Raw genomic sequence first — 24,668 nt, 5'->3', positions numbered from 1 at the left:
TATGACAAGCCCATTTCCTCTGGGTCATTTGTAGAATGTTCAGAGACTGAAATTACTGAGAAACAAATAGTGTCTAGTTATAAAACATTTTTGAAATGCAGTTAACTGAAATAGGTTGTCAGCCCCTGAAGGCTTACATTTGTTTTATTGACCATTATTATTTTAAGAATTGAACTTTGGTTTGTATGTACATAAAAAAGTTTCTCCAGCTTCACTTGTTTACTTTATGGAGGACTAGACACATTATTGAATAATAATACTTCTATTTATTAATTATAAAAGTGCTTTTCAAGAGCAGAATAGATAAGGAGGGGAAGACCAGGCTGTTTCCTTTGAGGAAAGTCATATTTTTTTCCTTATCAAGAGTGGTAAGACATTGTGGATAGTTGTTTATATTTACTGTCGCTTGACCACACCATGAAACCAGAGCTCTGCATGAAGTCAATGCTAAAACTATGGTATTATTGGCAGAAGATTGTTTTAGAAACTAAAAGCCCTGCTCAGGGCTGCAAGGTGAATTCAGGTTTGAGCTTTGTCAGATGTCATGCATGATTAACTAGTCAAGCCATATGATTCATTGGATAAATGAGACAACTTAAAGCCACTCATAATTATGCTCTTTATTAGAGAGATTGGAGAGCTGTATCTATACATGACAGGTATTTAGAACAATCCTCTATCATTTCATTCCCAGAGCACCTCTCCCTTACCCAATACTGCCTGTCTGATGAACCACAAGATCTCTTGAAGATAAAATGAGGCGTTGATCTGATTAGGGTTAGAAAAGAGCCTTTGTAGTTCTTAAGTAAAGTAGAGGATTACTTAAAAATCTGAGTTGACCAGAATGCTTTTAGAATTTATTCGCACATTTCATTTTCTATGTGCATTTATGGTCTTTTGCCAATTAAACGTTTGATATGAAAACCTCTGCTTAATTCTCGTTACCTATGAAAATCATACCAATGGGAATGAGTAGAGAAGCATAATCTAATTCTTTTAGAGTCCATTCTGAGTTTTATTGAACTTGCTCTTACTTCTGTTAAGCTGTCTGTGGCATTCTCATGTTTATCTTTCTAAGTAGTATTTTAGAAGATATTTACGTAGACTGTTTATTAAAATTGGTAACTAGGTGTTAGCATAGGTCCAGACAACTATGTTAACACCCGAGCACTGAAATCTGGTTGGATAGCTAGCCCAGGTCCAGGGAGTGCCCAGAGCTGATCCGGCGGGGGGTGGGGGAGGTGAGGTGGGGGGTGGGGTTTAAATGTATCTCACCTTTGTCCACTGTCTTTTACTTCTTGGGTGCACCTTGATTTGTATATCTGGTATGCCATCCACTGGGTTTTAAAGATTATATGTGCTTTCTGTGCTGGGCTGTGATATTTGGGATTCTCTTTAGGTTTTGAGCATAATCCCTTATCCCTACCTTGTATCTCTCTAGTTCTTTTCTCTCCTTCTGGATGCTTAGGTAAAAGTTTTACTATCAGATCAAACCAAAAACTGAGAACTTGATTTGAATAAGACTTGCATGTTTTAAAAATCCAACTACTGAAAAAGGAATCACATTATTGCAGACTGTATTTGTTGAAGATAATTAGAAAAAGCACAAAGGAAAAATTATTATTCTAGCACTTAAAAATCTAGTTCTGTTGTCATTTTGGTACATGCATATTAATGTGTGTGCGTGCATGTTGGTGCATGTGCACATGCATTTGTGCAAAATGCTTTTTTTTTTTAATGAGTGCATTCCAAAATCTGGTGCAAACTCTGTTGTGGATATGGGATAATTGTTGAAAATATTTGAATACACGTTTTATTTTAATAGTAATCATGGTTACATTGCCTCTGGAAGACCTTTAACATTTGGGAGTCCTCAGCTCCTCTTTAGTACCTCATTCCCTCACTCATTAGATGATTTCTCTAGGTCTCCAGTATTCTGCAAGACAGCAATCTGGTCAGCTCAACCTTCAGAATATTTTCCTAGTGCATCTCTCTTACCACTGATAATGCCACCATGGTTTATTACAATTCCCTTTTAACTAGTGTCCCACCTTAGTCTTAATCTTTCTTGGTGCCCCACCTTAGAGTAAAAGCCAGAATCTGCACCATTACCTGCGTCTATTATTCTGGCAAGGTGGTCTCCCTGTCTAGATTGCCTCCCTGTGTGTGCCCCCCACTTCTCTGATCTCATCTCTTCCTGCTCTTCTTGTTCACTCTGTTCCCCTAACATTGGCCTCTTTGCCCTCTTTGAACATGCCAGACGTACTTTTGCCTCGGGTCCTTTGCCTTTGCTGTTTCTCTTCCTGGAATGAATGTCCCCCCAGATTGTCCCATGGCCAGTAGTACTCCATTCCAGGTCTTTAAAGACTCCTTTCTGGTGAGCATTTACTTGCTTACTTTTCTTATGTTGCACCTCCTTTCAAAGCCTAATACTCCCCTTGCTTGCTTAATTTTTTTCTTCTTATTCACATCACTAACCTGCTACCTGTTTGACTGTCTTCCCCACTAAAACATAAGTAAGCTCCACAAGGACTGGGATTTTTGTCTGTTTTTTCACTGTTGAGTATCCAGCATTGAGAACAGTTCCTGGCACATAGTAAGCACTCAGTAAAAACTTGTTCAGAGTGTAGGTTAAATAAAAATCATAAGCTGACTTAATAATATTTTTTTTATTTTTATTTTTTAACTTAATAAGTAAATCAACACATGTAATATAAGCATGCAAAAGTCATGAAAGTGACATGAAGGAGAAACAATGATATAAATAATCTATCTGGTTTATTTTGATTTTTTAATAAATAACTCTGTGGTAAGTTTCTTATGTCCACTTATGATTGTGTTCTTAAAGTAAATGCTTATAAGTTCAATTGCTGGTTTTAGGATGTGTACATTTTTAAGAATTACGGAAGCTCCGTATGCAATTTTCACTCCTCTCTTCAGTACCAGTGCCTGTATTTCTTCACATACCTCACTGTGGATTATCTTAGAACTTTCAAAAAAAATTTTAATTGAAATGATATTGAGTCATAACATCTGTATATCCTACATTATATTCACCACCAAGTCTAATTCATCCTTCACCATAAAAGTAAGCCCTTTAACCTGATTTATTCACTGCCACGTCCCTCCCCTTTGGGAACCACTAATTTGATCTTAGTTTAAAAGTTAATTTTCGTTTTATTAAGTTCATTTGTTTATCTTCCACATGTGAATGAACTCATGCAGTGTTTCTCTTTCTCCATCTGAACTTTGTTCATCAAACATAATTCCTTCTAAGTCCATCCATGTTGTTGCAAATTGCAGAATTTCCTTTTTTATTATAGCTGAGTAGTGTCCCAGTGTATATACCCCATGTGTTCTTTATCCACTCACTGTCAATGGACACTTAGATTGTTTCCAACTCTCAGAACCTTTTTGCCATGCCAGTTTGATAGCTGGCGTGGACCCACGTAGACTTTCTACTTCTTTGATAGCTTAGATGTTCTACTTCTTATAACTTATAACTTCTACTTCTTTGATAATTTTATATGTATGAACATTTATTCATATGCTTAGTTCTCATCTTTTTATCCACCTTTGTGAATTGCTTACTTGTGTCTGTTTTGGCCCAAGCACTAATGACATGGACTGAAAACCTACAGGAATTGTTTTTAATGGATAGATATCACAGGTACTCTGCTTTATGTCTCAGAACAGAATTAAAAGTCAGACCTCCCACCAGAGATAAGAACTGGAGAGCCAACATCTCTCCATCATCTCCACTTTGTACTTTTCTGTACATACTGGATTTCTCCATTTTCTCAGGGCTTCTCTGCTCTTTATAACTTTAATTCCACTTGGCTTTGACTTGCTAAAAGTATGTCAACCCCTGCTTGTACATGACCTTTCCATTCTGGTATCCATCATCATCTAAGTGACAAGGAGCTTCTCTCTTCACTAGCTACTGGAATGTTCATTACAGGATCTTTTGTCAAAATTTTGATTTGATGTGTAAATCTCTTATGGGTAAACAAAGTCCTTTATATATGAAGATTAGTATTGTCTTTTATCTCCTTGGTATTTTTCTCTTCATTTGTCATTTAATTTTTCTTGGTGTTTTTGCCATGTAATTAAATGTCAAGTAAATCATGACTTCTGCTTGTATCAGGTTTACAAATACCTTCTATAGGAGAAATTATACATTCAACTCTATTTTGTTCATTCTTTATGGTTTTGTTTTTCATATATCCCTTAAATGCATTAAGTTTATGGAATTTGGCCAAGATCTACCCTTGCCATATTTATTCCAGAAGCATAGTGTTCATTTAGTGCTAACTTCTCCCAGAAAAATCTTGTGACTTACATAAGTTATGTACTTCAGTTTATTCCTAGCTACTTTCAAAGTTTTATTCCTTTTTTAAGTAAATTGTTTTTCAATTATGTTTTCTATCTGGTCCTTCTTTGCTTATTAGAACTATTATTTTTATATTACAACTGACTCCCTTCCTTTTACCTTTTTTACTTGATACTTTTGGCTTTTCAGGTAGACAGTTACGGTATCTGCACTTAATTGTCATTTTATTTCTGCCTTTTTATATCTCACTATGCAATTTATTTTGCTAGTTTTTTTTTTAAAGATTTATTTATTTATTTATACAAGCACAGGGTACAGTCAGAAGCACGGGAGGGTGAGAGAATTCACCAGAGCCAGAGTGGAGAGCAGAACAGGCAGACTGACGAAGTACACTGCTGAGGGGAGCAGTGGGTGGCAGGAGAGGTCTGCGCACGATGTAGGAACCTCACCCAGCGGCCGGGGATCAAACCGGTGCTGCAGAAGCTGTGGGCAGCTTTGCAGCCCAGCACTCAACCGCTGCACCACCAGGGGAGGCCCTGTGCTAGATATTTTAAAGTTAGGATAACAACAATCGTAATGGGAATGAGTTTTATTTTGTACTGTATTTTGTTAAGGATAATTATTCTCACTATAATTGAAATGCAGGGGAACTTATAGGTAACAGAGACTTGTAAAAAATCCATTGGGACCCAAGAGATTTTCTTCATTGACTTATCTTGAAGCCTGAACATTTCACTGTTACACTCTTCTGGTGACGCCATTGCATCTAGAAAGTTCCTGTTAAAATGCTCATATGACCCCTCCTGTTAACATATTGTACTTGCTAATGTAGCATGTCATGGATTTTTTTTTTTTTCTGATTCTTCTGATAATTGATGCTTGTCTATTCTTTTTTTTTTTTTTTTGAAGGTTTGTCTATTCTTATAAACAATTGAGAAAAGGACCTTAAATGGAACAGAAAGTGTTTTGGTGGTCATGTCAGAGGCACCTTCAAAATGCAGCAACTGCTACCTCTGCCTTTATCTTTTATGTTCTTTTGTGCATCTCCCACCTCTACCCCATCAGCTTCTACCAGAGTGAACTGCTTTTGCCTTTTATCAGGGTTAATTTCAGCATCACTATCTTCAGGAATGCTTACACTAGGTTATGGATCCTACATATACCCCTAATACACCTGGTATTTTCTTGGAAATAACATAATTTCTTTTAAAAACCATCTCTCTTTGGGCCTCCCCTGGTGGCGCAGCGGTTGAGCGCTGGGCTGCGAAGCTGCCCGCAGCTTCTGCAGTGCCCATTCAATCCCTGGACGTTGGCAAGGGTCCCTCATGGTGCGACAAACCTCTCCTGGCGCACCCGCTGCTCCCCTCAGCAGTGTATTGCGTCAGTCTGCCTGTTCTGTTCCCCGCTCTGGTTCTGGTGAATTCTCTCACCCTCCCGCGCTTCTGACTGTACCCTGTGCTTGTATAAATTAAAAAGAAAAAAAAAAAAAAAACAACCATCTCTCTTTAAAACTGGTATGGCTACTCATCTATAGCACAAGCTGTAATGCCAGAGTGTATATCTGCCTTATTGACCATGGTATTTGATGCTTCAGTCACACCATAAATGATGCCTAAGTGGATGATTAGGTGGAAAATGGGGGAATTGGTGGGTTTGAGGGTGAGCTTCGAGGGAGCTCCCTGGATGAGCAAGGGGAAGTTGGAGGCCTAGAAAGGCATAGGGACAGCGTGTGCCTGCGGTGGAAACATGTAGTTTCGCCGTTTAGAACGTGTAGGTTCTATCTGAACCTGTGCGAAAATGACGGGAAGGTCTGCCTTCTGTTAAAAGGCACTTTCAGACATGGATGAACTCTGTGCTCTGTTGGACACGAAGGAAAATATAACCCTATACTTTATGCTTTTACCCTTTAATTTATTTGCCCTTCAGGGTTACAGTGGTGCAGCCACTGGGCTTTTGCAGTGTGTAAAGTGGCAGGCTGACTCAGCAAGTTCAGGCGCCCCACCTACAATAAAGACCATTTTTTAAAAGGTGCCATGAAAAATGGTAGGAGGAACAAGAGGAATGTGTATGAAAAAAGTAGTAGTTGGTGCTTTTTCATAGACAAAAGAAAGGAAAATTTGCTTTTGTGAGCTTGGGTGGTACCATCTTGTGAAAGTACTAGCAACAAATAAAAAATGAAATATAGTTTCAATGTTCCTCAAATTAAAGGAAACATATCTTTTACTTTTTATCATACAAATTATATTGTATATTATAAACTGAACTTAGAACTGACTGTAAATGGGAACATCAAATACATTTTTGATTATTATTTTCTATATCTCATTTATCCATACTGTATCTTTCTGGGGAAAGATCTGTATCTTTCTGCTATTTGACAGAATCTTGAATTGAGGGTTCAGTTTGGACTCTTAAAAATAAACACATTGTAATTGAGCTGATTTTTGCGTGCAAGATTGCAGTAGGCCTAATAAGCAAGTTGAGACTGCTAATTCTGGCAGACTGGTTGTGCTGTCTGGAAGTTAGAGCACTTCTACAGTTGCACAGGGCTTAGATTTAACCCTTTAATTTTGTCAATGAGGAAGCAGAGTTAAGTGATTTTCCTAAAATCATACAACTTTTTAGCTTCAGAACCAAACTAATAATAATAATAATAGTTATACTGCTAAATGCATTGGACTCAGGTGACACCCATACCCCATTTTGCAGATGAGGAAACTGAACACAGGGAAGTAACTTGCCCCATTACACACAGCTAGCAAAGATGTGAACCAAGGTCTCATTTCCAAGTCCTTGCTTGAAACGACTGAGTGGTTTTGCTTTTCTACACAGTCCAGTATTCTGTGCCAGTAACTGAGCTGTCACCTAAAATTGTCAAAACATAGCTACTTCTCCAGTTTGTGACTCTTAAAGGTGTTTCCACACCTGACAATGGTATCCCCTTTTCCCCAAGATGACATAATGCTCTGGCTTCAGAGTCAGTTGGGTTATGATTAAGGAACCCTAAAATAGGAAACAGATACCTACAGGCCTGTAGGCAGTGGGGGCAGCTTACCCAGAGGACAACTATGACTTCTGTAGGGATATAGAGATTGGGCTGTGCTGAAGCCTTATTTTCAGAAGAACTTGGGCATCTCATAGAATGTAAATCAACTATGAATCAACTCTACAGATCCTGTTGGATATTCTGATTTTGGTAGTACTTTTTTATTTAATAGAGGTAACATTGATTTCCAACACTATTTGATTTGGAGACATAGGATTCTACCCTCCAGGTATATGTTGTTACCACAGTACACCTACCACCAATGAGTTGGAAGAGACTGCATTTTCACAGGCCATTGTCAGCCAACAATATTGATGAGTCAAAGCAGTAGTGTTCAAAATATGCATCCCAATTTCTTAGCTTAAAAAAATAGGGAAATAATCATTATTTGAAATAGTATTAAAACCTTTGAGTTACTTTTTACCAATGAACAGGGTTCCCTTCTTAACACTCATACCTCTCAGGCAAAGTTTAGGGTGAAACTGGATTGGGAGCCAACACTGAGCTTCAGTTATACTCTCTTCTCTAGGCGTGCTTCTCAAACTGACGTGCATCTCTGAGTCTATGAATCTGAATCTTCAGGAACATACATTGCTTAATAAGTTTCCCAGGTGATGCTTTCAGATGTCAGAGCTGAGAGAGCTGACAGCACTAACCTACTGGTTTTAAATTTTTTTTTAACCTGAGTAGCTTTTTTGAAACACAGCTGACCCATTGGTTCTCAAGCTTTAGGTCTGGGACTGGGCTGGATAAGTTGTGTTTCCATCAATTTTGTAGATAATTCTAATACTAATATGCTTGAAAAGCTGCACTAGTAGATGACAGCATTACAGAAAGCCAGAGTTTTCCAAATTGTATTTTTCTGGGTATTAAATGTCTCAAGATAAAAGGATTCATGGTCAAGTAATTTTGAGAAATTCTGGGAAGTTAAAAAGTTTTGTTGTTGTATTGCTCTGACTTTCAGAGCTTAGCACCCTGGGGAATTGTGGATACTGTTTCTTGAGACATATCAAAGAAGTGATGGCAGACTTGTGTGTGTCAGGGCACAGGGTATTATAGGTGCTCTAATTGGGGTTAGTTTGTCTGTTATGTTTCTGTATTGCAGCCAGGTACTGAACAAAGCTTCCCCCCCCATTAAATTAACTGCTGCCCCCAAATTCTGCACATTTCTTTGGAGTTTTTTTCACAGATAATAAAGTATGAACTTAGGGCATTGGTACATGGCCCCTATATTTTTTCTGGGAAGATATGGGAACTGCTTTTTCTGTTTTGTAAAATTAAGAATTCTGGAAAAGGAAAAAACATTAAATTTTTAGAAATACTTTAATAGTAATCACTATTTTTGAGCAACACTTTAATCTTCCCAGTAACCCATTGAGGCAGATAGGAGAATCTTTTTTTTTTTTTTTTAAGATCCATCCATTTATGCATTCAAGAGTTGGGGGGTACAGACCAGAGGTGCAGGGGGGTTGAGAGGATTCACCAGAGACAAGTGGGGAACAGAACAGGCAGATCGACCAAGGTACACTGCTGAGGCAAGCAGCGGGCAAGTCAGGAGAGATCTGCTGCACCATGTGGGTTGCTGCGCCATTGAACTCGTGCTGCAGATTGCTTCATAGTGCTGTGCTTAATCCCTTGCGCCACCAAAGAAGCCCGATAGGAGAATCTTCATTACTTGCAGATGAGGAAACTGAGGCTGAAATGCTAACTTGTTGGAGTGAGAGCTAATCCCAGGTCTGTTGAGTCTCTAGACATATATTTTGTTTCTTAGCTGTTTGCTTTTCAGATTTATTTAAGGCTTGAATAGTGCCCTGGGTTGTTTACTGTAGGCAGCTGTCTAGGATTGAAAACATACATGTGTTTCAATTCTAGTTTTGTGTTTAAGTCACTGTTTATCTTTAAAAAGTTACTTAATCTCTGAGCCTCACTTTCTTCTCCCTTTTTATAGTGCTTTCCAGGCCATCTCCCTGGAATATTAGGAAACATCTGTGAGTGTGTGTGTGTGTGTGTGTGTGTGTGTGTTTAGTGTAAAGCACCATCTGTATCTGTCAGCAGAGAGAGCAGGTAGTGGTATCCTCATTTGTAATCATGAGTTTCTCCCAAACGTGGACAAGTTTTAAATGATATCAATAGAAGTTACTTCTGCAAGTATTTTGGCTGCTATGAAGTGACTAGCATGTGACAACACTGTGACAAGGTGCAAAAACGTCATCTCTTGAGTAGCTTGGAGCTGGGGGCATTGCAGCAGATTGCAGAATTTAGGATTTCGTGTGGCAGGACCAAAAAACCAGCCTGATCTCCCATAAGACAGGACTTTAGGACGTTTAGCACCTCTGCTGGGAAGGGGAGGGGAGAGCTCACATCATTGCTGCTATTGCTACTTTTTCTTTTATTTTAAATGATTGGGGTAAAGATCCTTTGGACTGGCAAGATTGACTTTTAAAATATGGTTAGGTTTTATTTTATCAGTCGTAGCTCCAAGGATAGGAATTCAGAATGTGAAAGTAAGAGTGTTAAGGTGATTTGACTACAGTTGAAAGAGAAATTTAAAGATGAATTTTAAGAGGGGTACCAAAGTAAATTCTGTTTTCTACAGACCCCGAAGGAAGGAGTGTATCCTCCGAGTGGAAGTCTCAGACTGGTAGGTTTGTTATTTGGTATCTTGGGTGTTTTTCTAGGTATTAACTTAGTTTTTTGTTTTCTTTGTACCCCTCCTTCTCACCCTCATTTCCTCCTCCTCCTTGTCTTCCTACTTTATAAAACCACAGTGCTATTACTTATCATACAACTGAAAAATAAAGTGAAAGAATGAAGCTTAAATAAAGACTTCCTAGGACTGACTAGGTCGATTCATCATTTTTGAGTGTGTGTATGTGCAAGGGACAGGAGTTAAGTGGTGCCAGGACCTAGGAGAAGGGTGGGCAAGTGAGTGTTCTTGTTCTCTAAACTTTAAAATACCCGAAATTGGTTATTTGACATGCATTTTTCTTTAATTTTAGAAGAAAGGTATTTGTGAAGTTAATATACTAGTGAGGACATAAGTTCTATATTTCTATGGTGAATTTTATTCTGAAATGTCCATGTTCTCTGACATACACAATGTAATTGCAAGCTGTTTTCTGGGTTCATTTGATATGCAGTTTCTTGCAGCAAATAAGGAATAAGGTATGGCTTAGTGTTCATGTCAACACCTTATGGCATGTAGGTCAGGAAGCAGAGACTGTCAGCAGGGGGAGTACTGCTGTAGGGAGAGGTGGTTTTAGCCAGGATGTCACAGCTTAGTCATTCACTCTTGCCACTTTAAAAGTTGAGTTTGAGGATGTTTCCACTTTATTCTTGTACCACGGTGCAGAGCATTGCTCTTAAGAGTGTGTGTCTGGCTTGGGTGGAGTGAAAGGGGTATTAGGAATGCACTCCAGGGGGTGAATGGCGGTATTGTAGAAGAAGGGGCCAGACTTGCCCTCCTACTCTCAAGTGATGCCCGAGCAACACCCTGGAAAGGACTGGGAAGAATGGAGGACTGATGCGTAAACCTCCTTTTAGAAAGGCACATACGTGACCTTGTATTTAATGACCCCCCTTGTTTGCTTTTCTTCTCTGAAGTATTCACCCATTTGTTGGATTCAGATGACCAAAGACCCTCCCATTGCTCCTTTCTGAAACAACATACACCTGATAACCTAGCAAAAGCTTGAATGCATTTTTTTACAGAGTGTATGTTCCATGTAGAATAGATAGGAAGTGAATGGGCAGTAAACAAAACATTTTATCAAAGTTAAACAACATCAAACTTTCTGAAAACCTTCCAAGTTTTTAGTACTAAGAGTACTCACGAGCCCTGTGAAATTTTGGGCATGTGGGGTAGAGGTGGGGGAGGGGTGGGAGTCGGGGAGAGGTTAAGATAAGGTGAAAGAATACTCAGATTACTTGTTATCCCTATTTTTTTTTTAATATGTAGGGTATTTTTCCTCTAGGGTGTTTCTCCCCACTATTGCTTTCTCAAAATACAAAGTTCGAAGTGATGGAACAGGTTATGCTTCAAAATCTAAAAAAAAGTTAAATGAAGCCACGAGTATAGAAATTCATATACTATATGGAGTTACAATTTTGTGTGAATATATGTATAACAATGTCTACACTTTTTGGTTTTAAAACATAATGGATATTTAATATTATCTACAGGAATATTTATATTAGCTGGGGAAATAGTCTTCATTTCTATAAAAATTAGTCCAAAATTGTGGAAATAATATTATCCAGGTTTCTTTAGAGAAGAAAAACCTGAGTTTTTATTTAATTTGTTAGGCATTGATTTTAAGTACTGCTCTTAACTAATTCACATAAACTCCATTTACTTTATAGTTTTTTTCATGAGAAATAGTTAATCTTAAAGTTTAGAGTTTTAGAACTTGGTATGATCATTTCTTGCAAGTGGAGAAACAAAATTTTAATATTTATAATCTCAAATGTGGTTTTGGTACATGCTGGACAACAATTATGCTTTTAAAACATTGTTCTCACATATCTACACTGAAGAAGTGTCTTAAAAGACATTGATCAGAGCGTGTGACCTTTTGAATGGTGATGTTTGAGGCATTGGCCATACATTTCTAGAAGCAAACATAAAGAGCAGGAGTTCAAAGTAACTCATCTTGTCCATAATAGAGGGAATAGAAATCAAAGAATTTCATGCCATTCTTATTTTACCATTATATTCTACACGTGAGTACATCAAGAAACAGGATATAATCTGTTTAAAAACTGTTACACTGAAGTTTAAGGCAAGTATATACTAGTAAAAAGAAAACAAACTTAGGCTTAAAAATCTAAGATGTTGTTGACTCAGAGACAAATCATTAAGCACCACCAAAAAATAATATGCAACCAATTAACTAACAGTCACAGTGCTTTTTAACTTAATAATTTTAATAATTCAAATTTACAGAATTTTACATAGAACAATTCATTGCTCTTTTTTAAATTTTTTTAAAGATTTATTTATTTATACAAGAACTGGGGTACAGGCCAGAGGCACGGGAGGGTGAGAGAATTCACCAAAGACAGAGCGGGGAGCAGAACAGGCAGACAGACTGAAAACACTGCTAAGGGGGCCAGCAGGCAAGCCAGGAGAGGTCTGCCGCACCATGTGGGTATCTCCCTGGCCCGCCGGGAATCGAACCATGCTTTGGAGGCTGTGGACAACTTCACAGCCCTGCGCTCAACCTGGTGCACCACTGGGGAGGCCTCGTTGCTCTTTTTTTTTTTTAAAATATTTATTTATTTATACAAGCACTGGGTACAGTCAGAAGCACGGGAGGGTGAGAGAATTCACCAGAACCAGAGCGGGGAACAGAACAGGCAGACTGATGAAATACACTGCTGAGGGGAGCAGCGGGCACGGCAGGAGAAGTCTGTCAGGCCATGTGGGACCCTCGCCCGGCAGCCGGGGATCGAATTGGTGCTGCAGAGGCTGCAGGCAGCTTCGCAGCCCAGCGCCCAACCACTGCGCCACCAGCGGAGGCCCTCATTGCTCATTTTTAATGTCCATCTCCACACACAATTCTTTTGTTTCCATATCACTTTATAACATCTTTTTGAAGACATTGTAAACATCAATTAAATCAAGATTAAACAACAAGTATGATTTTCCTTTGTAGACAGATAACAAACACCTATTTGACCAGGGTGTCCTGCTTGCTGTATAAGAAGCCATCCTAATTTCAGAGACTATGAAATATAAAAATTAAAAGTGTCTAGGAATCAGTAATATATGATATGTACTTGTAGGTATATAGTTTTGCCAAAAACAATACTACGTTAGCCTCATAACTCTGGGGATGATCAGTGAGAAAAAGAAAACAGGAAGGGGAAGGGACTCTCAGTCTCTGCTGAGTAGCATCCCTGTTCTTCCTGGTCTCATTCTGCAGACCATTCTAGGAAGCCTTGTGAGCTGGTTCTGGAGGGGCCTTTCTGTGGTGCCTTGGAAGGCGTCTCCTTTCCTAGTTTTCTTGGCTTCCAGAGTGCTCCTCCTATACCTCTCTTTCCCTGACCAGACTCTGTCCTTTTGAGTTTGCTTGAAAAATATTTGCCCAAGCATTTGTCGAGAGTAAGCCTACCCTTTGAGAAGGAAGACTTTGTCATCAGTAACTTACACTGTCACTTCTGCTCTAGACAATGGTGCAGTGCTCAGTGTTGGATTTGGAGTCAGAAGACACAATTCTAAGAGTGGGTTCTATCTCTGAACCTTGATTGTGTCATGTGAACAATGAGTTGTTATGTGATCTATTGCCTAGAAGTTCTGCAGTTTTCTCTCTTAAGGCCATGTGGTCTAAAAGTAGGTGGTTGCCCTAATTACTAAATAATTTCTTTGGGACCACCTCCAGGAACTCAGACGTGATTTGATTTAGGACTCTTATACAGAGTACCGAACTGTGCCAGCCATTGTCTTAGGCTCTGGGATAGAAAAGTGATAGATTGGATTCAGTCTTCTAATAGTCACAGACCAACCCTATGGGGCCAGTACTAGACAGAGCACAAGTGGATCCTCATGTTGCAGGATGAATTTGGTGATCTCTGGGCCTGCTGTTGAGGGTCATGGAAAATTTCTGCAGAACTAGCAGAGGAACTGAAAAACAGCCCATTTACTTTGGAAGCGCAAGTATGCCTGAGAGAGATGATGCAAATAGTCTCTTAAACTGTTGTGCATTTTCTGAATATAGATGTGTGAGAACTATAATTGATTTGGGAGTTGAGTGAGTGACTACTTTGTAAGTGTCAGTGAATCAGGCCCATCTCTACCCCTTGTCCCTCTTCTTCAGCCATAGTAGTCTTTCTGTGCTGTGTTGAACTTATACACACAGTCCTGCCAGGCTTTTGTATTTGTTTGGAAATCTCTTCCCAAAGATCCCTTTCAAGGCCATATCCCTCACTTTCTTTACTTTCATGGCACTCCCTTGGTGCCATAAATAAAATAGCAACCCCCCAACTTCTCTTGTTCCCACCGTGACTGTATTTATCTCCAAGGCACCCATCACTCTCACCGTCTTAATGTTAGCTTCATGGAAGCAAAGACTTTTGTCTGCTTATTGCTTTATTGAACATCTAGTATTTCCCTAAAAGAGTCTTAGAACAGATACTCAGCAAATATTTTGGGGAGGATAGAAGGGAAGTGTGGAGGAAAGGAGGATCTGCCTTTGGTTTATTGTTTGTCTCTTCCTGCACAGGGCAGTGCAGGTAACACAGGTAACACTGCACAGGGCAGTGGTCATTGTTGAATCCCCTGCATTTATAAGTACGGTGAGCGCACAGTAAGTGCTTTAATAAGTAATTGCAGAGGGCCTCTCCTGTGGCACAAGAGGTTAAGATGCAAACTGTGAAGTTGTCCGCAGCCTCTCCAGTGTGAGTTCTATCCCCTGGCCAGCTGGGGAGCAACCCACATGGTGCGGCAGACCTCTCCTGTCTCTCCCACTGCTCCCCTCAGCAGTATATTTCAGTCAGTCTGCCTGTTCTGTTCCCCACTCTGTCTCTGGTGAATCCTCTCACTACCCACACCTCTGGCCTGGACCCCAGCTCTTGTATGCATAAATAAATCTTAAAAAAAGTCATTGCAGAGAGAATTAATGCCAACTTGGTTGTATACATTTAATTATGCAGCTATACTGAATATGTCTAGTTATATGGCTATTCTTTAAAGAGCAGGCACAGTTGGTCCTCTGTGGCACCCTTATACATGAAGCATAACCTATAGTAATAGGCCACAGAAGAAAGGCCACATGACATTGGTTATGAACATGAACTCTGCAACTGTGATTGCCTGCCGCCACTCCCAGCTTAGCCAATTACTGGCAATGTGACCATGTGATTTTACTTAATGTTTCCGTGTCTCAGTTGCTCCTTTGCAAAATGGGAATGATTATAGGGTTATTAAAAGAGGCACATGAGTTAATATAAAGTGCTTAGAATAGTGTACAGAACACAGTATACATTGCAGATATGTTTATAAAATGTTACAACAAGATGTATGTGACTATTCTGGCTAACTCATTCATCATGGTAAATAAAGAGGGAAAAAGTCCTTTGTTATTTCATAGCCCCAAATAATATGAATAATTAGAAACTGATCTGTCTTTAGGTGTGCTACAATATGGCAAAAAGATGAAGCTAGGGAGTGACAGAGAGGATTTTATTTCCTCAGGGAATGACCCTCCTGTTGATCTTCCTGAGCTCTTGTTAAGGAAATGACTCTTTAAAACTTTATACAAAAGCTATTAAGTGAATCTGAGAAACCCTCCATATAACAAGTACAGCAGCTTTCAATATGGTGAAATAAGTAATACATAGGGGAAATTTAGTGTGGGGGCCGGTGCTGGCCAGCTGCAGTGGTCAGAACTCATGGAGAGTGCAGGGGGCAGAGGCATAGTGCCCAGTGCCCCCAAAAGTGTGACAGAGCCTTGGTGCAGGCCAAAGATGACAAGTATTTGTGAGAATTTGAAGTGAAACAGAAGCACTAAAGCCATGGTAGAAATGGAATGATATGTAACCACAGAAAGTAGTCGTAAAGCCTCTTGTTCTGAAATGATGGAGAAGCTGGAAGAGAAAAGGAAGAGAGAATAGCAGAAAAGCAGAAATGACTCAGTGTTCTCCTCCTAGATCCTATTATTTTCACATCTCAGTGTACAAGGGGGCTGTTTGATCAAGCTAAGTTTCTATTTACAAGTATATTTTTGAGCAATTGTGATGTTTAAGGGTAGAATTCTAATGTTTAATAAACTGATGTTTACTTGTCTTTCCCTAATGGTTTTTATTCTTAAGTGAACACATTAGAAAGAAATGTTCCAACTTGAGATCTCTAGGAGGGATTGATTTAAAAAAAAAAAAATCCCTCAACTTTACTTAGGATTTGTTTACTCTTCTACTTTTCTTACAAGGTAGAGGAGGGTTATCCTTGACTGGCATTAGGTGCATCTTGACCAGCGTGCTAAGGAAGAAACAGATTTACATTCATATAGGTGTGCCCACTCCTGATACAACACTATTTCACAAACTGTTAACAAATATTAAGCTTATAGTCATTCTTCATGTGAGGATCATCTTCTCTGTGGAATATCTATTGCCAGTTATATTGGTTTCAGTATCTACGTCCTCCACAACCCTTTCCTCTCTGTTGCCCACCTTCACACCTTATTTTACTGCCCAGCTTCACATGCCCAATGGCTATCTACTATTCCAATCCAACCCAGCAAAAATTGGACAGAAAAGAAACTTTAGCATACAGATTATTGACTGCAGCCTAAAATGTGTGGAATATCCGTTAATGTGAAATAATTAGAAACTGGTTTAAGATCCTATTGAAATTTGTTCAGCGCTTCATATTTTTAAAATTGAAATTGAGTATTTTCCCCCTTAGAGGTAGGAAGTAGAAGGATATATGGTTCATGTTATTTTTCAGTCTAAACTTTTTCTCAAGAATATAGCCACACTAAGAGAAAACTGATTATTTTCAAGCACCAGAAAGTCTTGTATTTTAGAAAAAAATAAGAAAAAAATTAGATTTTTAAGATTTGAGTAATGAAGCATATATTGAATTTTCAGATGGCAGGGAATTGACTGCTTTTGAATTGGCTTTTTAAATGATAGATTTTATCATTGAATGAGGGAAGCACTAAGGGATAATATTGTCATAAGCATTATACAAACCAACTATTGTCATTAATTTTCTTTTTAAATTGTATGTGACTATCTGACTCTCTTTTTAGTTTGTAGGCATTTCAGAGAGAAAAAAAATACAAAGAAGAGCAAGCTCAGGCAATTTTTGACTTTAAATTTTGGCATTTATACATTTTCTTTGGGAGCATAAACTTGGCCTCATTCTGTGTTACAGTAAATATTTTGCATAAGGGCACTAAACTTGTTTGCTTATAATTGCTTCCCATTAGGCACTGAGAACAGCTTTACTAATCCCAGGAGAATGTCACTGAGCACAAGCATTTGAGATAGTCTCTCTTACTTGTCTTGTTTTTCTCATGTAGTACCTCTTACTCCTCCTTCAAAGGAGGGCGTTCCTTGGTGAGTTTATGATTGATTGATTGATTGAGATGGTTAATACATTACTTCTTGTAAATGAACTTTTTTAAATTAGATAATTTGAATTTGGAGAAACAGGAAGGATTGTGGTATTTGGCCTGGAAAAGTCAGTGCTTTTCTGTGTCAAAATACAAATGTGTTGTCTAGAATCAGACCACCCTGTCTCCAAATGAATGTGCATGTTTCTTAATCACACTCATTAAAGGACATGTTCAGCCCCAGACTGTCTACTTATTAATTTACAGGAAAATAGAATCTCTTGCTTTGTTTCCTTTTACTAGGGTGGAGAATGATATGGTGTCATTAGAGATTTTTAATGTCATGTCAAGGCAGTGAAATAACATAGCCAAAAACTGCTTCTTATGAAAGATGTAAATTCCAAATATCCAATGACATTTTAAGAGCATTTCAGGACAAATTAGTCAATCTGCAAATGATTCACTCTTCCTTTCTTGTCTACTAGAATTGGAATTCTCTGATCCTAGTTTGCACAAAGAAACTTCTGTGCAAATAATGAACATGTAAATGTTTTTGCATTATTTTTCCCTCCCATTTATCAAGCAGGACATCTAGTAATAGTTGCTTTGCCAATGATTCATCTCATATTTTTATGATGTGGTTGTATTAAGGTTGCTGTGACAATCTTGCAGATATGATCTTCTCCTTTGAGAGATGACCCAGAAAAGATACAACTAAGTATAGAAAAACAAAACGAAACATCCCAAAATGCTAAAGAGTAAAAACTTGCATCATCTGCATCATGCCTCCAGCTGATTATGAGCTCCTAGAGGATAAAGAGTCTATTTATCAGAAATTAGTGCTTCCAAGGCCAATGTAGCCCATGCTCTAAATGAATTGGTTGGCTTCCATACCATTGCCTTGCACATTGGTGCCCTCTTCTGGAATATTGAATGCAGACTGAATAAAATGAAGTTTAGAAGATCTGAGGGGGCAGAGTCTCTAGATGATACTTATTAAAGTTCTTAATTGGTAAAGCTGAATTTTGGCTTCTGTGCTGGAAAGAGTAATAGCTTTAGGGTTTTGATAGATAGGTTTTATTTATGGTTCTCTTGTAAAAGCACTGAAGCTACGTATAAGATGCAGAAATGTATTCCATATAAAAGTTAAAAATGAACTCATTTCAGGCAATTTTCTTTAGAGAAGTCAAATATTAATTTCTGAGCAAATATACAATGTGATTATTAGTTTACATTTAATAAAGTAGTGTCAGATACAGTTATCCCATGTGATCATCCAATTAATAATTTTATTTTATTTTTTTTTTTTTGTGGGACCCTCGCTGGTTGCCGGGGATTGAACTGGCGCAACCCAGCACTCAGCTGCTGCGCCACCAGGGGAGGCCCCAATAAATAATTTTAATGATGTGGGGGTAGTGATGAAAATGGACTTGGTGACAGCTAGCATTAATTGTTTACTACATGCTAGACACTGTGCTAAAAGCATTTAATCTTCACAACACTGTCAGAAGTTAGTAATGTTACCTCCACTTTATAGATGAAAAACTGAGGCTCACAGAGAATACTGAACTGTGAGAGTACTAATACTAATCCAGAATCCTGCAGCAAATGACTGATGGAACCAGTATTTGAACCTTGACAGTCTATTTTGAGCTTTTCTACAGTTGCTTGCTTTCAGGATCTTCTAAATTAACAATTGTTACTGGCATACTGAACACTTGCATACAGAATCTCATTAATAAATCAAGAGATGCCTCCCAATTCTTTGATTATATTGACATTGTGTACAAATGATTACATTGGTAGACATAATTCCATGTTGGCACATTTCAGTATTCCATGGTCATATTGCATGTCAAGTGATTCCATGCACCTATGTGAGGTGACTGCTATGCCTGCTCTGAGTTTCCTTGAGTAGTGGGTGGTTGCCGTGGCTACCAGACAGCTCTACCTGAGTATCCTGTGGAATCTTATACTTACTGTGTCTTTCAGCCAAATTTGTGCATGTTCTTTTCTCTTTCTGTCTCCTGTTTTTCTCTGTGTGCACATACATACTATGTTACATATCCCCTCTTATTCCTCTTGTATTCATTATCTTAGTGGCATCATATTCCACCTTGTTTCTAAGTCAGAATAAACTTTCTGTGTGTAAACACAACTCCACATACATCACAATCACTATGTTCTTTCATTTAACTTTTTAATTTTTTTAATTTTTATTTTTTTACATCATTGTTCATTTTTTAAAAATATTTGCTTTGTATCTTTCAGAGCTGACTTTTCATTTATATTTGAAGGGACTACCTTTTAATTCAGGTCCTTTTTTCTTGACTAGCCTGTTTTGATAATGGTCCTAGCTGATTTCTCTGCCTTCAGTTTTGTTTCTCTACAGTTTTACCTCCATCATACAAGCAAAAGTGATCATACCAAATCCAAGTCTGATCATTATAGTTCCCCACTAGACCTGTAGTGCTCTCCCATGGGTTATGGTCATGGCTCCACATCCTGACATTACATCAGAGTCATCTTGCACTTTAGAAAGAACAGTGTCAAGGCCTACTGCAGGCTAGCAGTCTGAGAATCCCCTGGGGTTGGCCTGGCATTTTCCATAAATTTCCCATGTTCTCGTTCTCATATCCATGTATCTATTTGGATATGTAAACATCTCAAAGTGAAGTGACCATGTCTAACATGGAATTTGCCGTCAATACCTGCACAGCTTTGGTCTTCCTTATATTAGTTGACAAAAGAGCTGCCCTTCAGGTTGCTCAAACCTCTCATGATGACATTATTTATCAATGAAGTATCATTGTTTTACATCCTTTTGATAATAAAGGATTTCTCTGCTCAGATATGGTCACCATAACTCTCCCACCACTTAAGTACCCATAGTATATGACCACTATATAAAAATGTATCTACCCCACTCCCAACTGGGATTCCTGATCATTCTTCACTTTATATTTTTATTCCATAGCAATTATCACCTTCTAACATACCATTTAATTTACTCATTTATTATAATTGCTATTTATTTTTAACTCTCTGAGTTTAATGCTGTGATCACGTCCATTTTCATCACTACCCCCACATCATTAAAATTAATTGGATGATCACGTGGGATAACTGTATATGACACTACTTTATTAAATGTAAACTAACTCATTTATTATAATTGCTATTTATTTTTAACTCTCCCCTCTTCCCCACCCCCTGTTTTGTTTGCTGAAGTTTATGAAGTTTATGAAGCACCTAAACACTGCCTGTCACATGGTTGGGAATTTGTTAATTTGAAAAATAACTAGTAGTAGAAAAGGATTTGGTCACATGTTCAGCTCTGTGCCTCAGTGTCCATCTGTGAAATGGGCATACTACTACCAATTTCATTAGATTATTATTATGGAGGATTAGATGAAACAATCCCTAGGAAGCGCTGTACATAGTAATTAGGCTGTTAGGAACTGTTAGGTGAGTGGTGCTGTTATAGGACAGGGAGAGGGGCAGCCCAAACCCCGCAAACCTGCCTATTCTAAATGGGTTCTGCCATCCGCCGCATCAACACAAAACATATGAGACTTTAATGGGAAGGAACTTTAATAAAACTAGGAAACAATACAGGTAAGGCAAAGAGTCTAGTTTTTAAATGAAGCACCCAAAGTTACCCATCCCCTCGTGGATAAAAGTCCATCCATATGGGAATGGCACAGAACAAGGCCCCAAAGCCTGCCACAAGTCTAAAGCATCTTCCAGTGGGGACCCACAGAAAAGGGTCAGAAACAACCAGACAAGCCCGGAAGGAAAAGAGCAAAATTAACATCAAGATAAAAGCTGCCATTGTCACCTCCCCACGGGTCTCACCCACATCTGTGTCACCCAGTCCACGACCAAAAGACAAGCGCAGTTTCTTCACGTGTCTCTAGGCTCCATCCTGCTTCCTTCCTCAGTCTCTTCTGCTGCTTCTCTTCTTCCTGCTCAGCTCCACCCTCCCTTGGGTGGGACAGGGAACCTGGAACTTCCCCCTTTCCTGGGGACCACCCTGTTACAGTGCCACTAGAGGGCTGTAGCTACTCTGAATATTCTCTCATTTACTTTTTCTTAAAGAGTAGATTATGTACTCTCTCTGCAATGCTTGAGAAATAAATGCTAAAGATAATGGGCAAAAATATTTCCTTCTTTAGAGGCAGTATATGTTTCTGGGTTTTAAGTATATCTCACTTTTGATGTGCTTTGAACTCTTCTTGACTGACTTTTATTCCGACCCCAGGGGTTGGCCATTTGTACTGACTTTCCCAAATCTGTAAGCTCCAGGGCTCTGTGTCTGTATTTTCAGCCTGTAGAATGGCAATCAGGTCATTTGGTCATATTGCTCCCTCTCGTTCTTTTATTTTTCTACTTCAACTCTTTCTTCTGACTTGGTAGTTTATGTATAAAATTGACATAGGTGACTGCTATTGTGTTTTATGCACAGCTCTCAGGGTATACTTTATAAATGTGGAAGCTTTTATACCTTAGCCTATCTAGACTATCCTTATATTCACTTTTATTAGAATTAAATACCAATGTAAAAATTATTAAAAATTCAAAGTAAATATGAAATGAGACATAATGAATTAGAAAGACTGTGCCACATGTCATTGATGGCACAGCACAGAAGACAGTGGAGGAAGTGGGCCCAGCTACTTACTCAACTTGCACTGTTTTAACAGATGGCTATTAAAAACTTCAATCTCCTCTTGTACTGTGGATACAAAGTAGAATTCAAGGTAACAGTAAGTGAGACCGGTGGTATGTTGTAAAGGCAGTGTTGTAATAAAGGTGTATATCAGTTGCTCTAAGAATGTGGCAATATAGTTTTTATAAAAGCAGTTATTTTTCCTGACTCTTATAGGGGCAGTAAGTTTGTCGATTTGGGTTGGAGGTAGTAAGAGTGGCTCAGGGCACAGCATCTGAAAGGGGCATGAGAGCACAGCTGTTATTTCTGAGGAATATGGCAGGTGAAAAATCTGAAAAAAGCAGTTGGGGTCTGTTTTGTGCAGGGCTTTGTATGACATACCACAGCATGGATTTTCTCTCATCTAAGAATTTTGTAAATGATGCATATTTATCACACTTGTGAGGGCAATGTACAGGTTGGAAAAGAAGAGTGAAAATGCAGAGAAAAGAGAGCTCTCCTTTTGTACTTATGGGACATTAGAGAAAAATCAGTAGATCATAGGCAACTAAGAGGAGATTGTGATTGAAACTATAGAAACATAAAAGCGGGTCAAAACAAGCCAAGAAGGAAGATGATTGTAAAACATTCTACCAGTTGACACTCAGAGAACGTCATTATTGGAATTCCTTAAAACTTAGAACAAATATTTCAGAAGATAGGGTTACTAGGTAAAATAGAGGATACCACAGTTAAATTTGAATTTCAGATGAAAGGTGAATTTTTTTTTTTTTTTTTTTTTTTGGTGTAGGTATGCCCTGGGTATTATTTGGGACCTATTTATACTAAGAAATTATCTGAAATTCAGATTTAACTGAGTGTTCTAATTATTTTTATTTGGAAAATCTTATAACTCTGGTAGGATGAAAAGGTTATGGAAAGGCCTGGTGACCAGATTGAGTGATATGTCCCTTTTCTTGGTGATAGAGTGTTTTGATGAAAGAGCATTGGCACATTTGTTTGGAAGTGTAAGGTCCCAGGAAAGAGCAAGTCTTTTCTACATTTAAGTAAAAGGGATTTTACCTTATGAGATTGTGAAGTTACTTGATCAGGACAAAAAAGGGAAACCATAGAAAAGAAGGGAAAATTCCAGCTACTAAAAGCATTTAATGCTCAACAGACTAGATGGACAATGTCTTGTGTATTTCAGGAAACAAAATGGGGTGTTATCCCTGCTGAGAGGATCATCCAGTTTGCTTTATCAAGTGGCTGGGCTGCCTTTGTTGTTTATACTCTTGAGAGACAGTGGCCCTGTGTTCTGCCTCCTGTTTTTATTGGGGGTGTAAAAACATTACAGAAACCCAACAATAAACACTGCTGAAAATGTGAGGTCATAGTAATATGACCTCACAGGGAGTCAGGTCCTTGAAAGTCCTGGTGGACCAGCAGACACTGGAGTTGAGGGGAGAAGTATGCTGGGAAGGGGGTGATAAGGGGAAGAATGGCCCAGACGCGCCCACGGCTCCAAGATGAGTTTTTCCTGTGGTCTGTCTCACTGCTGGTGAGTTTGCATTGCCATCATATTCCAGGCTTTCTGACTTAAAAGCAATCTCTGTTCTTATTCACGTAATCTTATAAATCATGAAATGCAATAGAATGAAGCCTTTAGGAATGGAAGTGTATACCCTCGCTACATTCCGTATTTTCTCTTTTACTGAAGATTTTTTCAACAAGATCCAGAGAAGCCTGATGCACACAGATTTTTAAATGACTTCTTCTGATGATTGTGAGGAAAATAAGGTAGAATAGACTGGGCTGGGCAAGGTAGTAGAAAGAAGAGACAAAGATGAGAAATGAGAAACATAAAAAATAGGAGTGATTTTTGACCACATTTAAAAAAATATTTGCTCATTAGACTGTTTCTTGTATTTGGACAGAACCTGTGTAGTATTCTTTATGTGAGATAATTTCTTGTTTTGCATAAATGTATGCCCTGAGACATTAACAGTAAGTAGCAGTTTGAGAAGAAAATTCTTTTATTGACTTTTTTTTTTCATGATAGCTAATATATAGAGAACTGCATGGAACACAACTCCAGGATTTTATTTTTATAATTATGAAAATTGCTTGATTGTAGCTAAAATAGTTCTGAGTAAATATTTCCTATTTCTATCAATTATGTGAGAAAACACAAAGCAACTGTGAGTTGTCCCTTAAAAGAAATTTCTTCTATGAGTATACTTATTGTGGCTTTGCTGTGTGTAATACCTAAGTTTTCTTTATTCTGTAATACTCAGTTTTCTGGAAGGGTACATTTCTCAAAACTAGCTGGTAAGAAGAACTCTGTAAAGGAAAGTTTAGGATGTAAAAGTATTCAGATACATTTGCATTAAAATTTCACCATAATGAAGCAACTTTCTTAAATTGATGGGTATTTCTGTTGGAAAATTGTTTAAGGCGATTGGTTGAAGGTTACCAAATATCTTGGTTTGTTTAGGTCAGTTCCAGTTATGTCTTGTCCTGGCATTGACTGTGATCTAGCATGTGACTTTGACTTTTAAGAAATGAAGTATTTTT

At 38.3% G+C, this 24,668-nt stretch overlaps 1 protein-coding gene across 6 annotated transcripts in view; it reads left to right on the top strand.

Annotated features, from left to right (window-relative positions):
• PSD3 (pleckstrin and Sec7 domain containing 3) overlaps positions 1-24,668 on the top strand; it is a gene marked incomplete at both ends in the record, with an annotated part of 417,861 nt that overhangs the window by 183,931 nt on the left and 209,262 nt on the right. The window contains one exon of one of the 6 annotated variants that reach the window (XM_084231037.1): positions 9,976-10,020. The exons of the other annotated variants lie outside the window; for them this stretch is intronic. Within the exon in view, the coding sequence (XP_084087163.1) occupies positions 9,976-10,020 (45 nt within the window). The remainder of the gene's footprint in view (positions 1-9,975; positions 10,021-24,668) is intronic. 6 annotated transcript variants of the gene reach the window in all.

Source organism: Talpa europaea (genome assembly GCF_964194135.1).
Source record: "Talpa europaea genome assembly, chromosome: 4".
Taxonomy (NCBI): domain Eukaryota; kingdom Metazoa; phylum Chordata; class Mammalia; order Eulipotyphla; family Talpidae; genus Talpa; species Talpa europaea.
The sequence above is the reverse complement of the archived record's forward strand: the minus strand, read 5'-3'. Positions and strand labels throughout refer to the sequence as shown.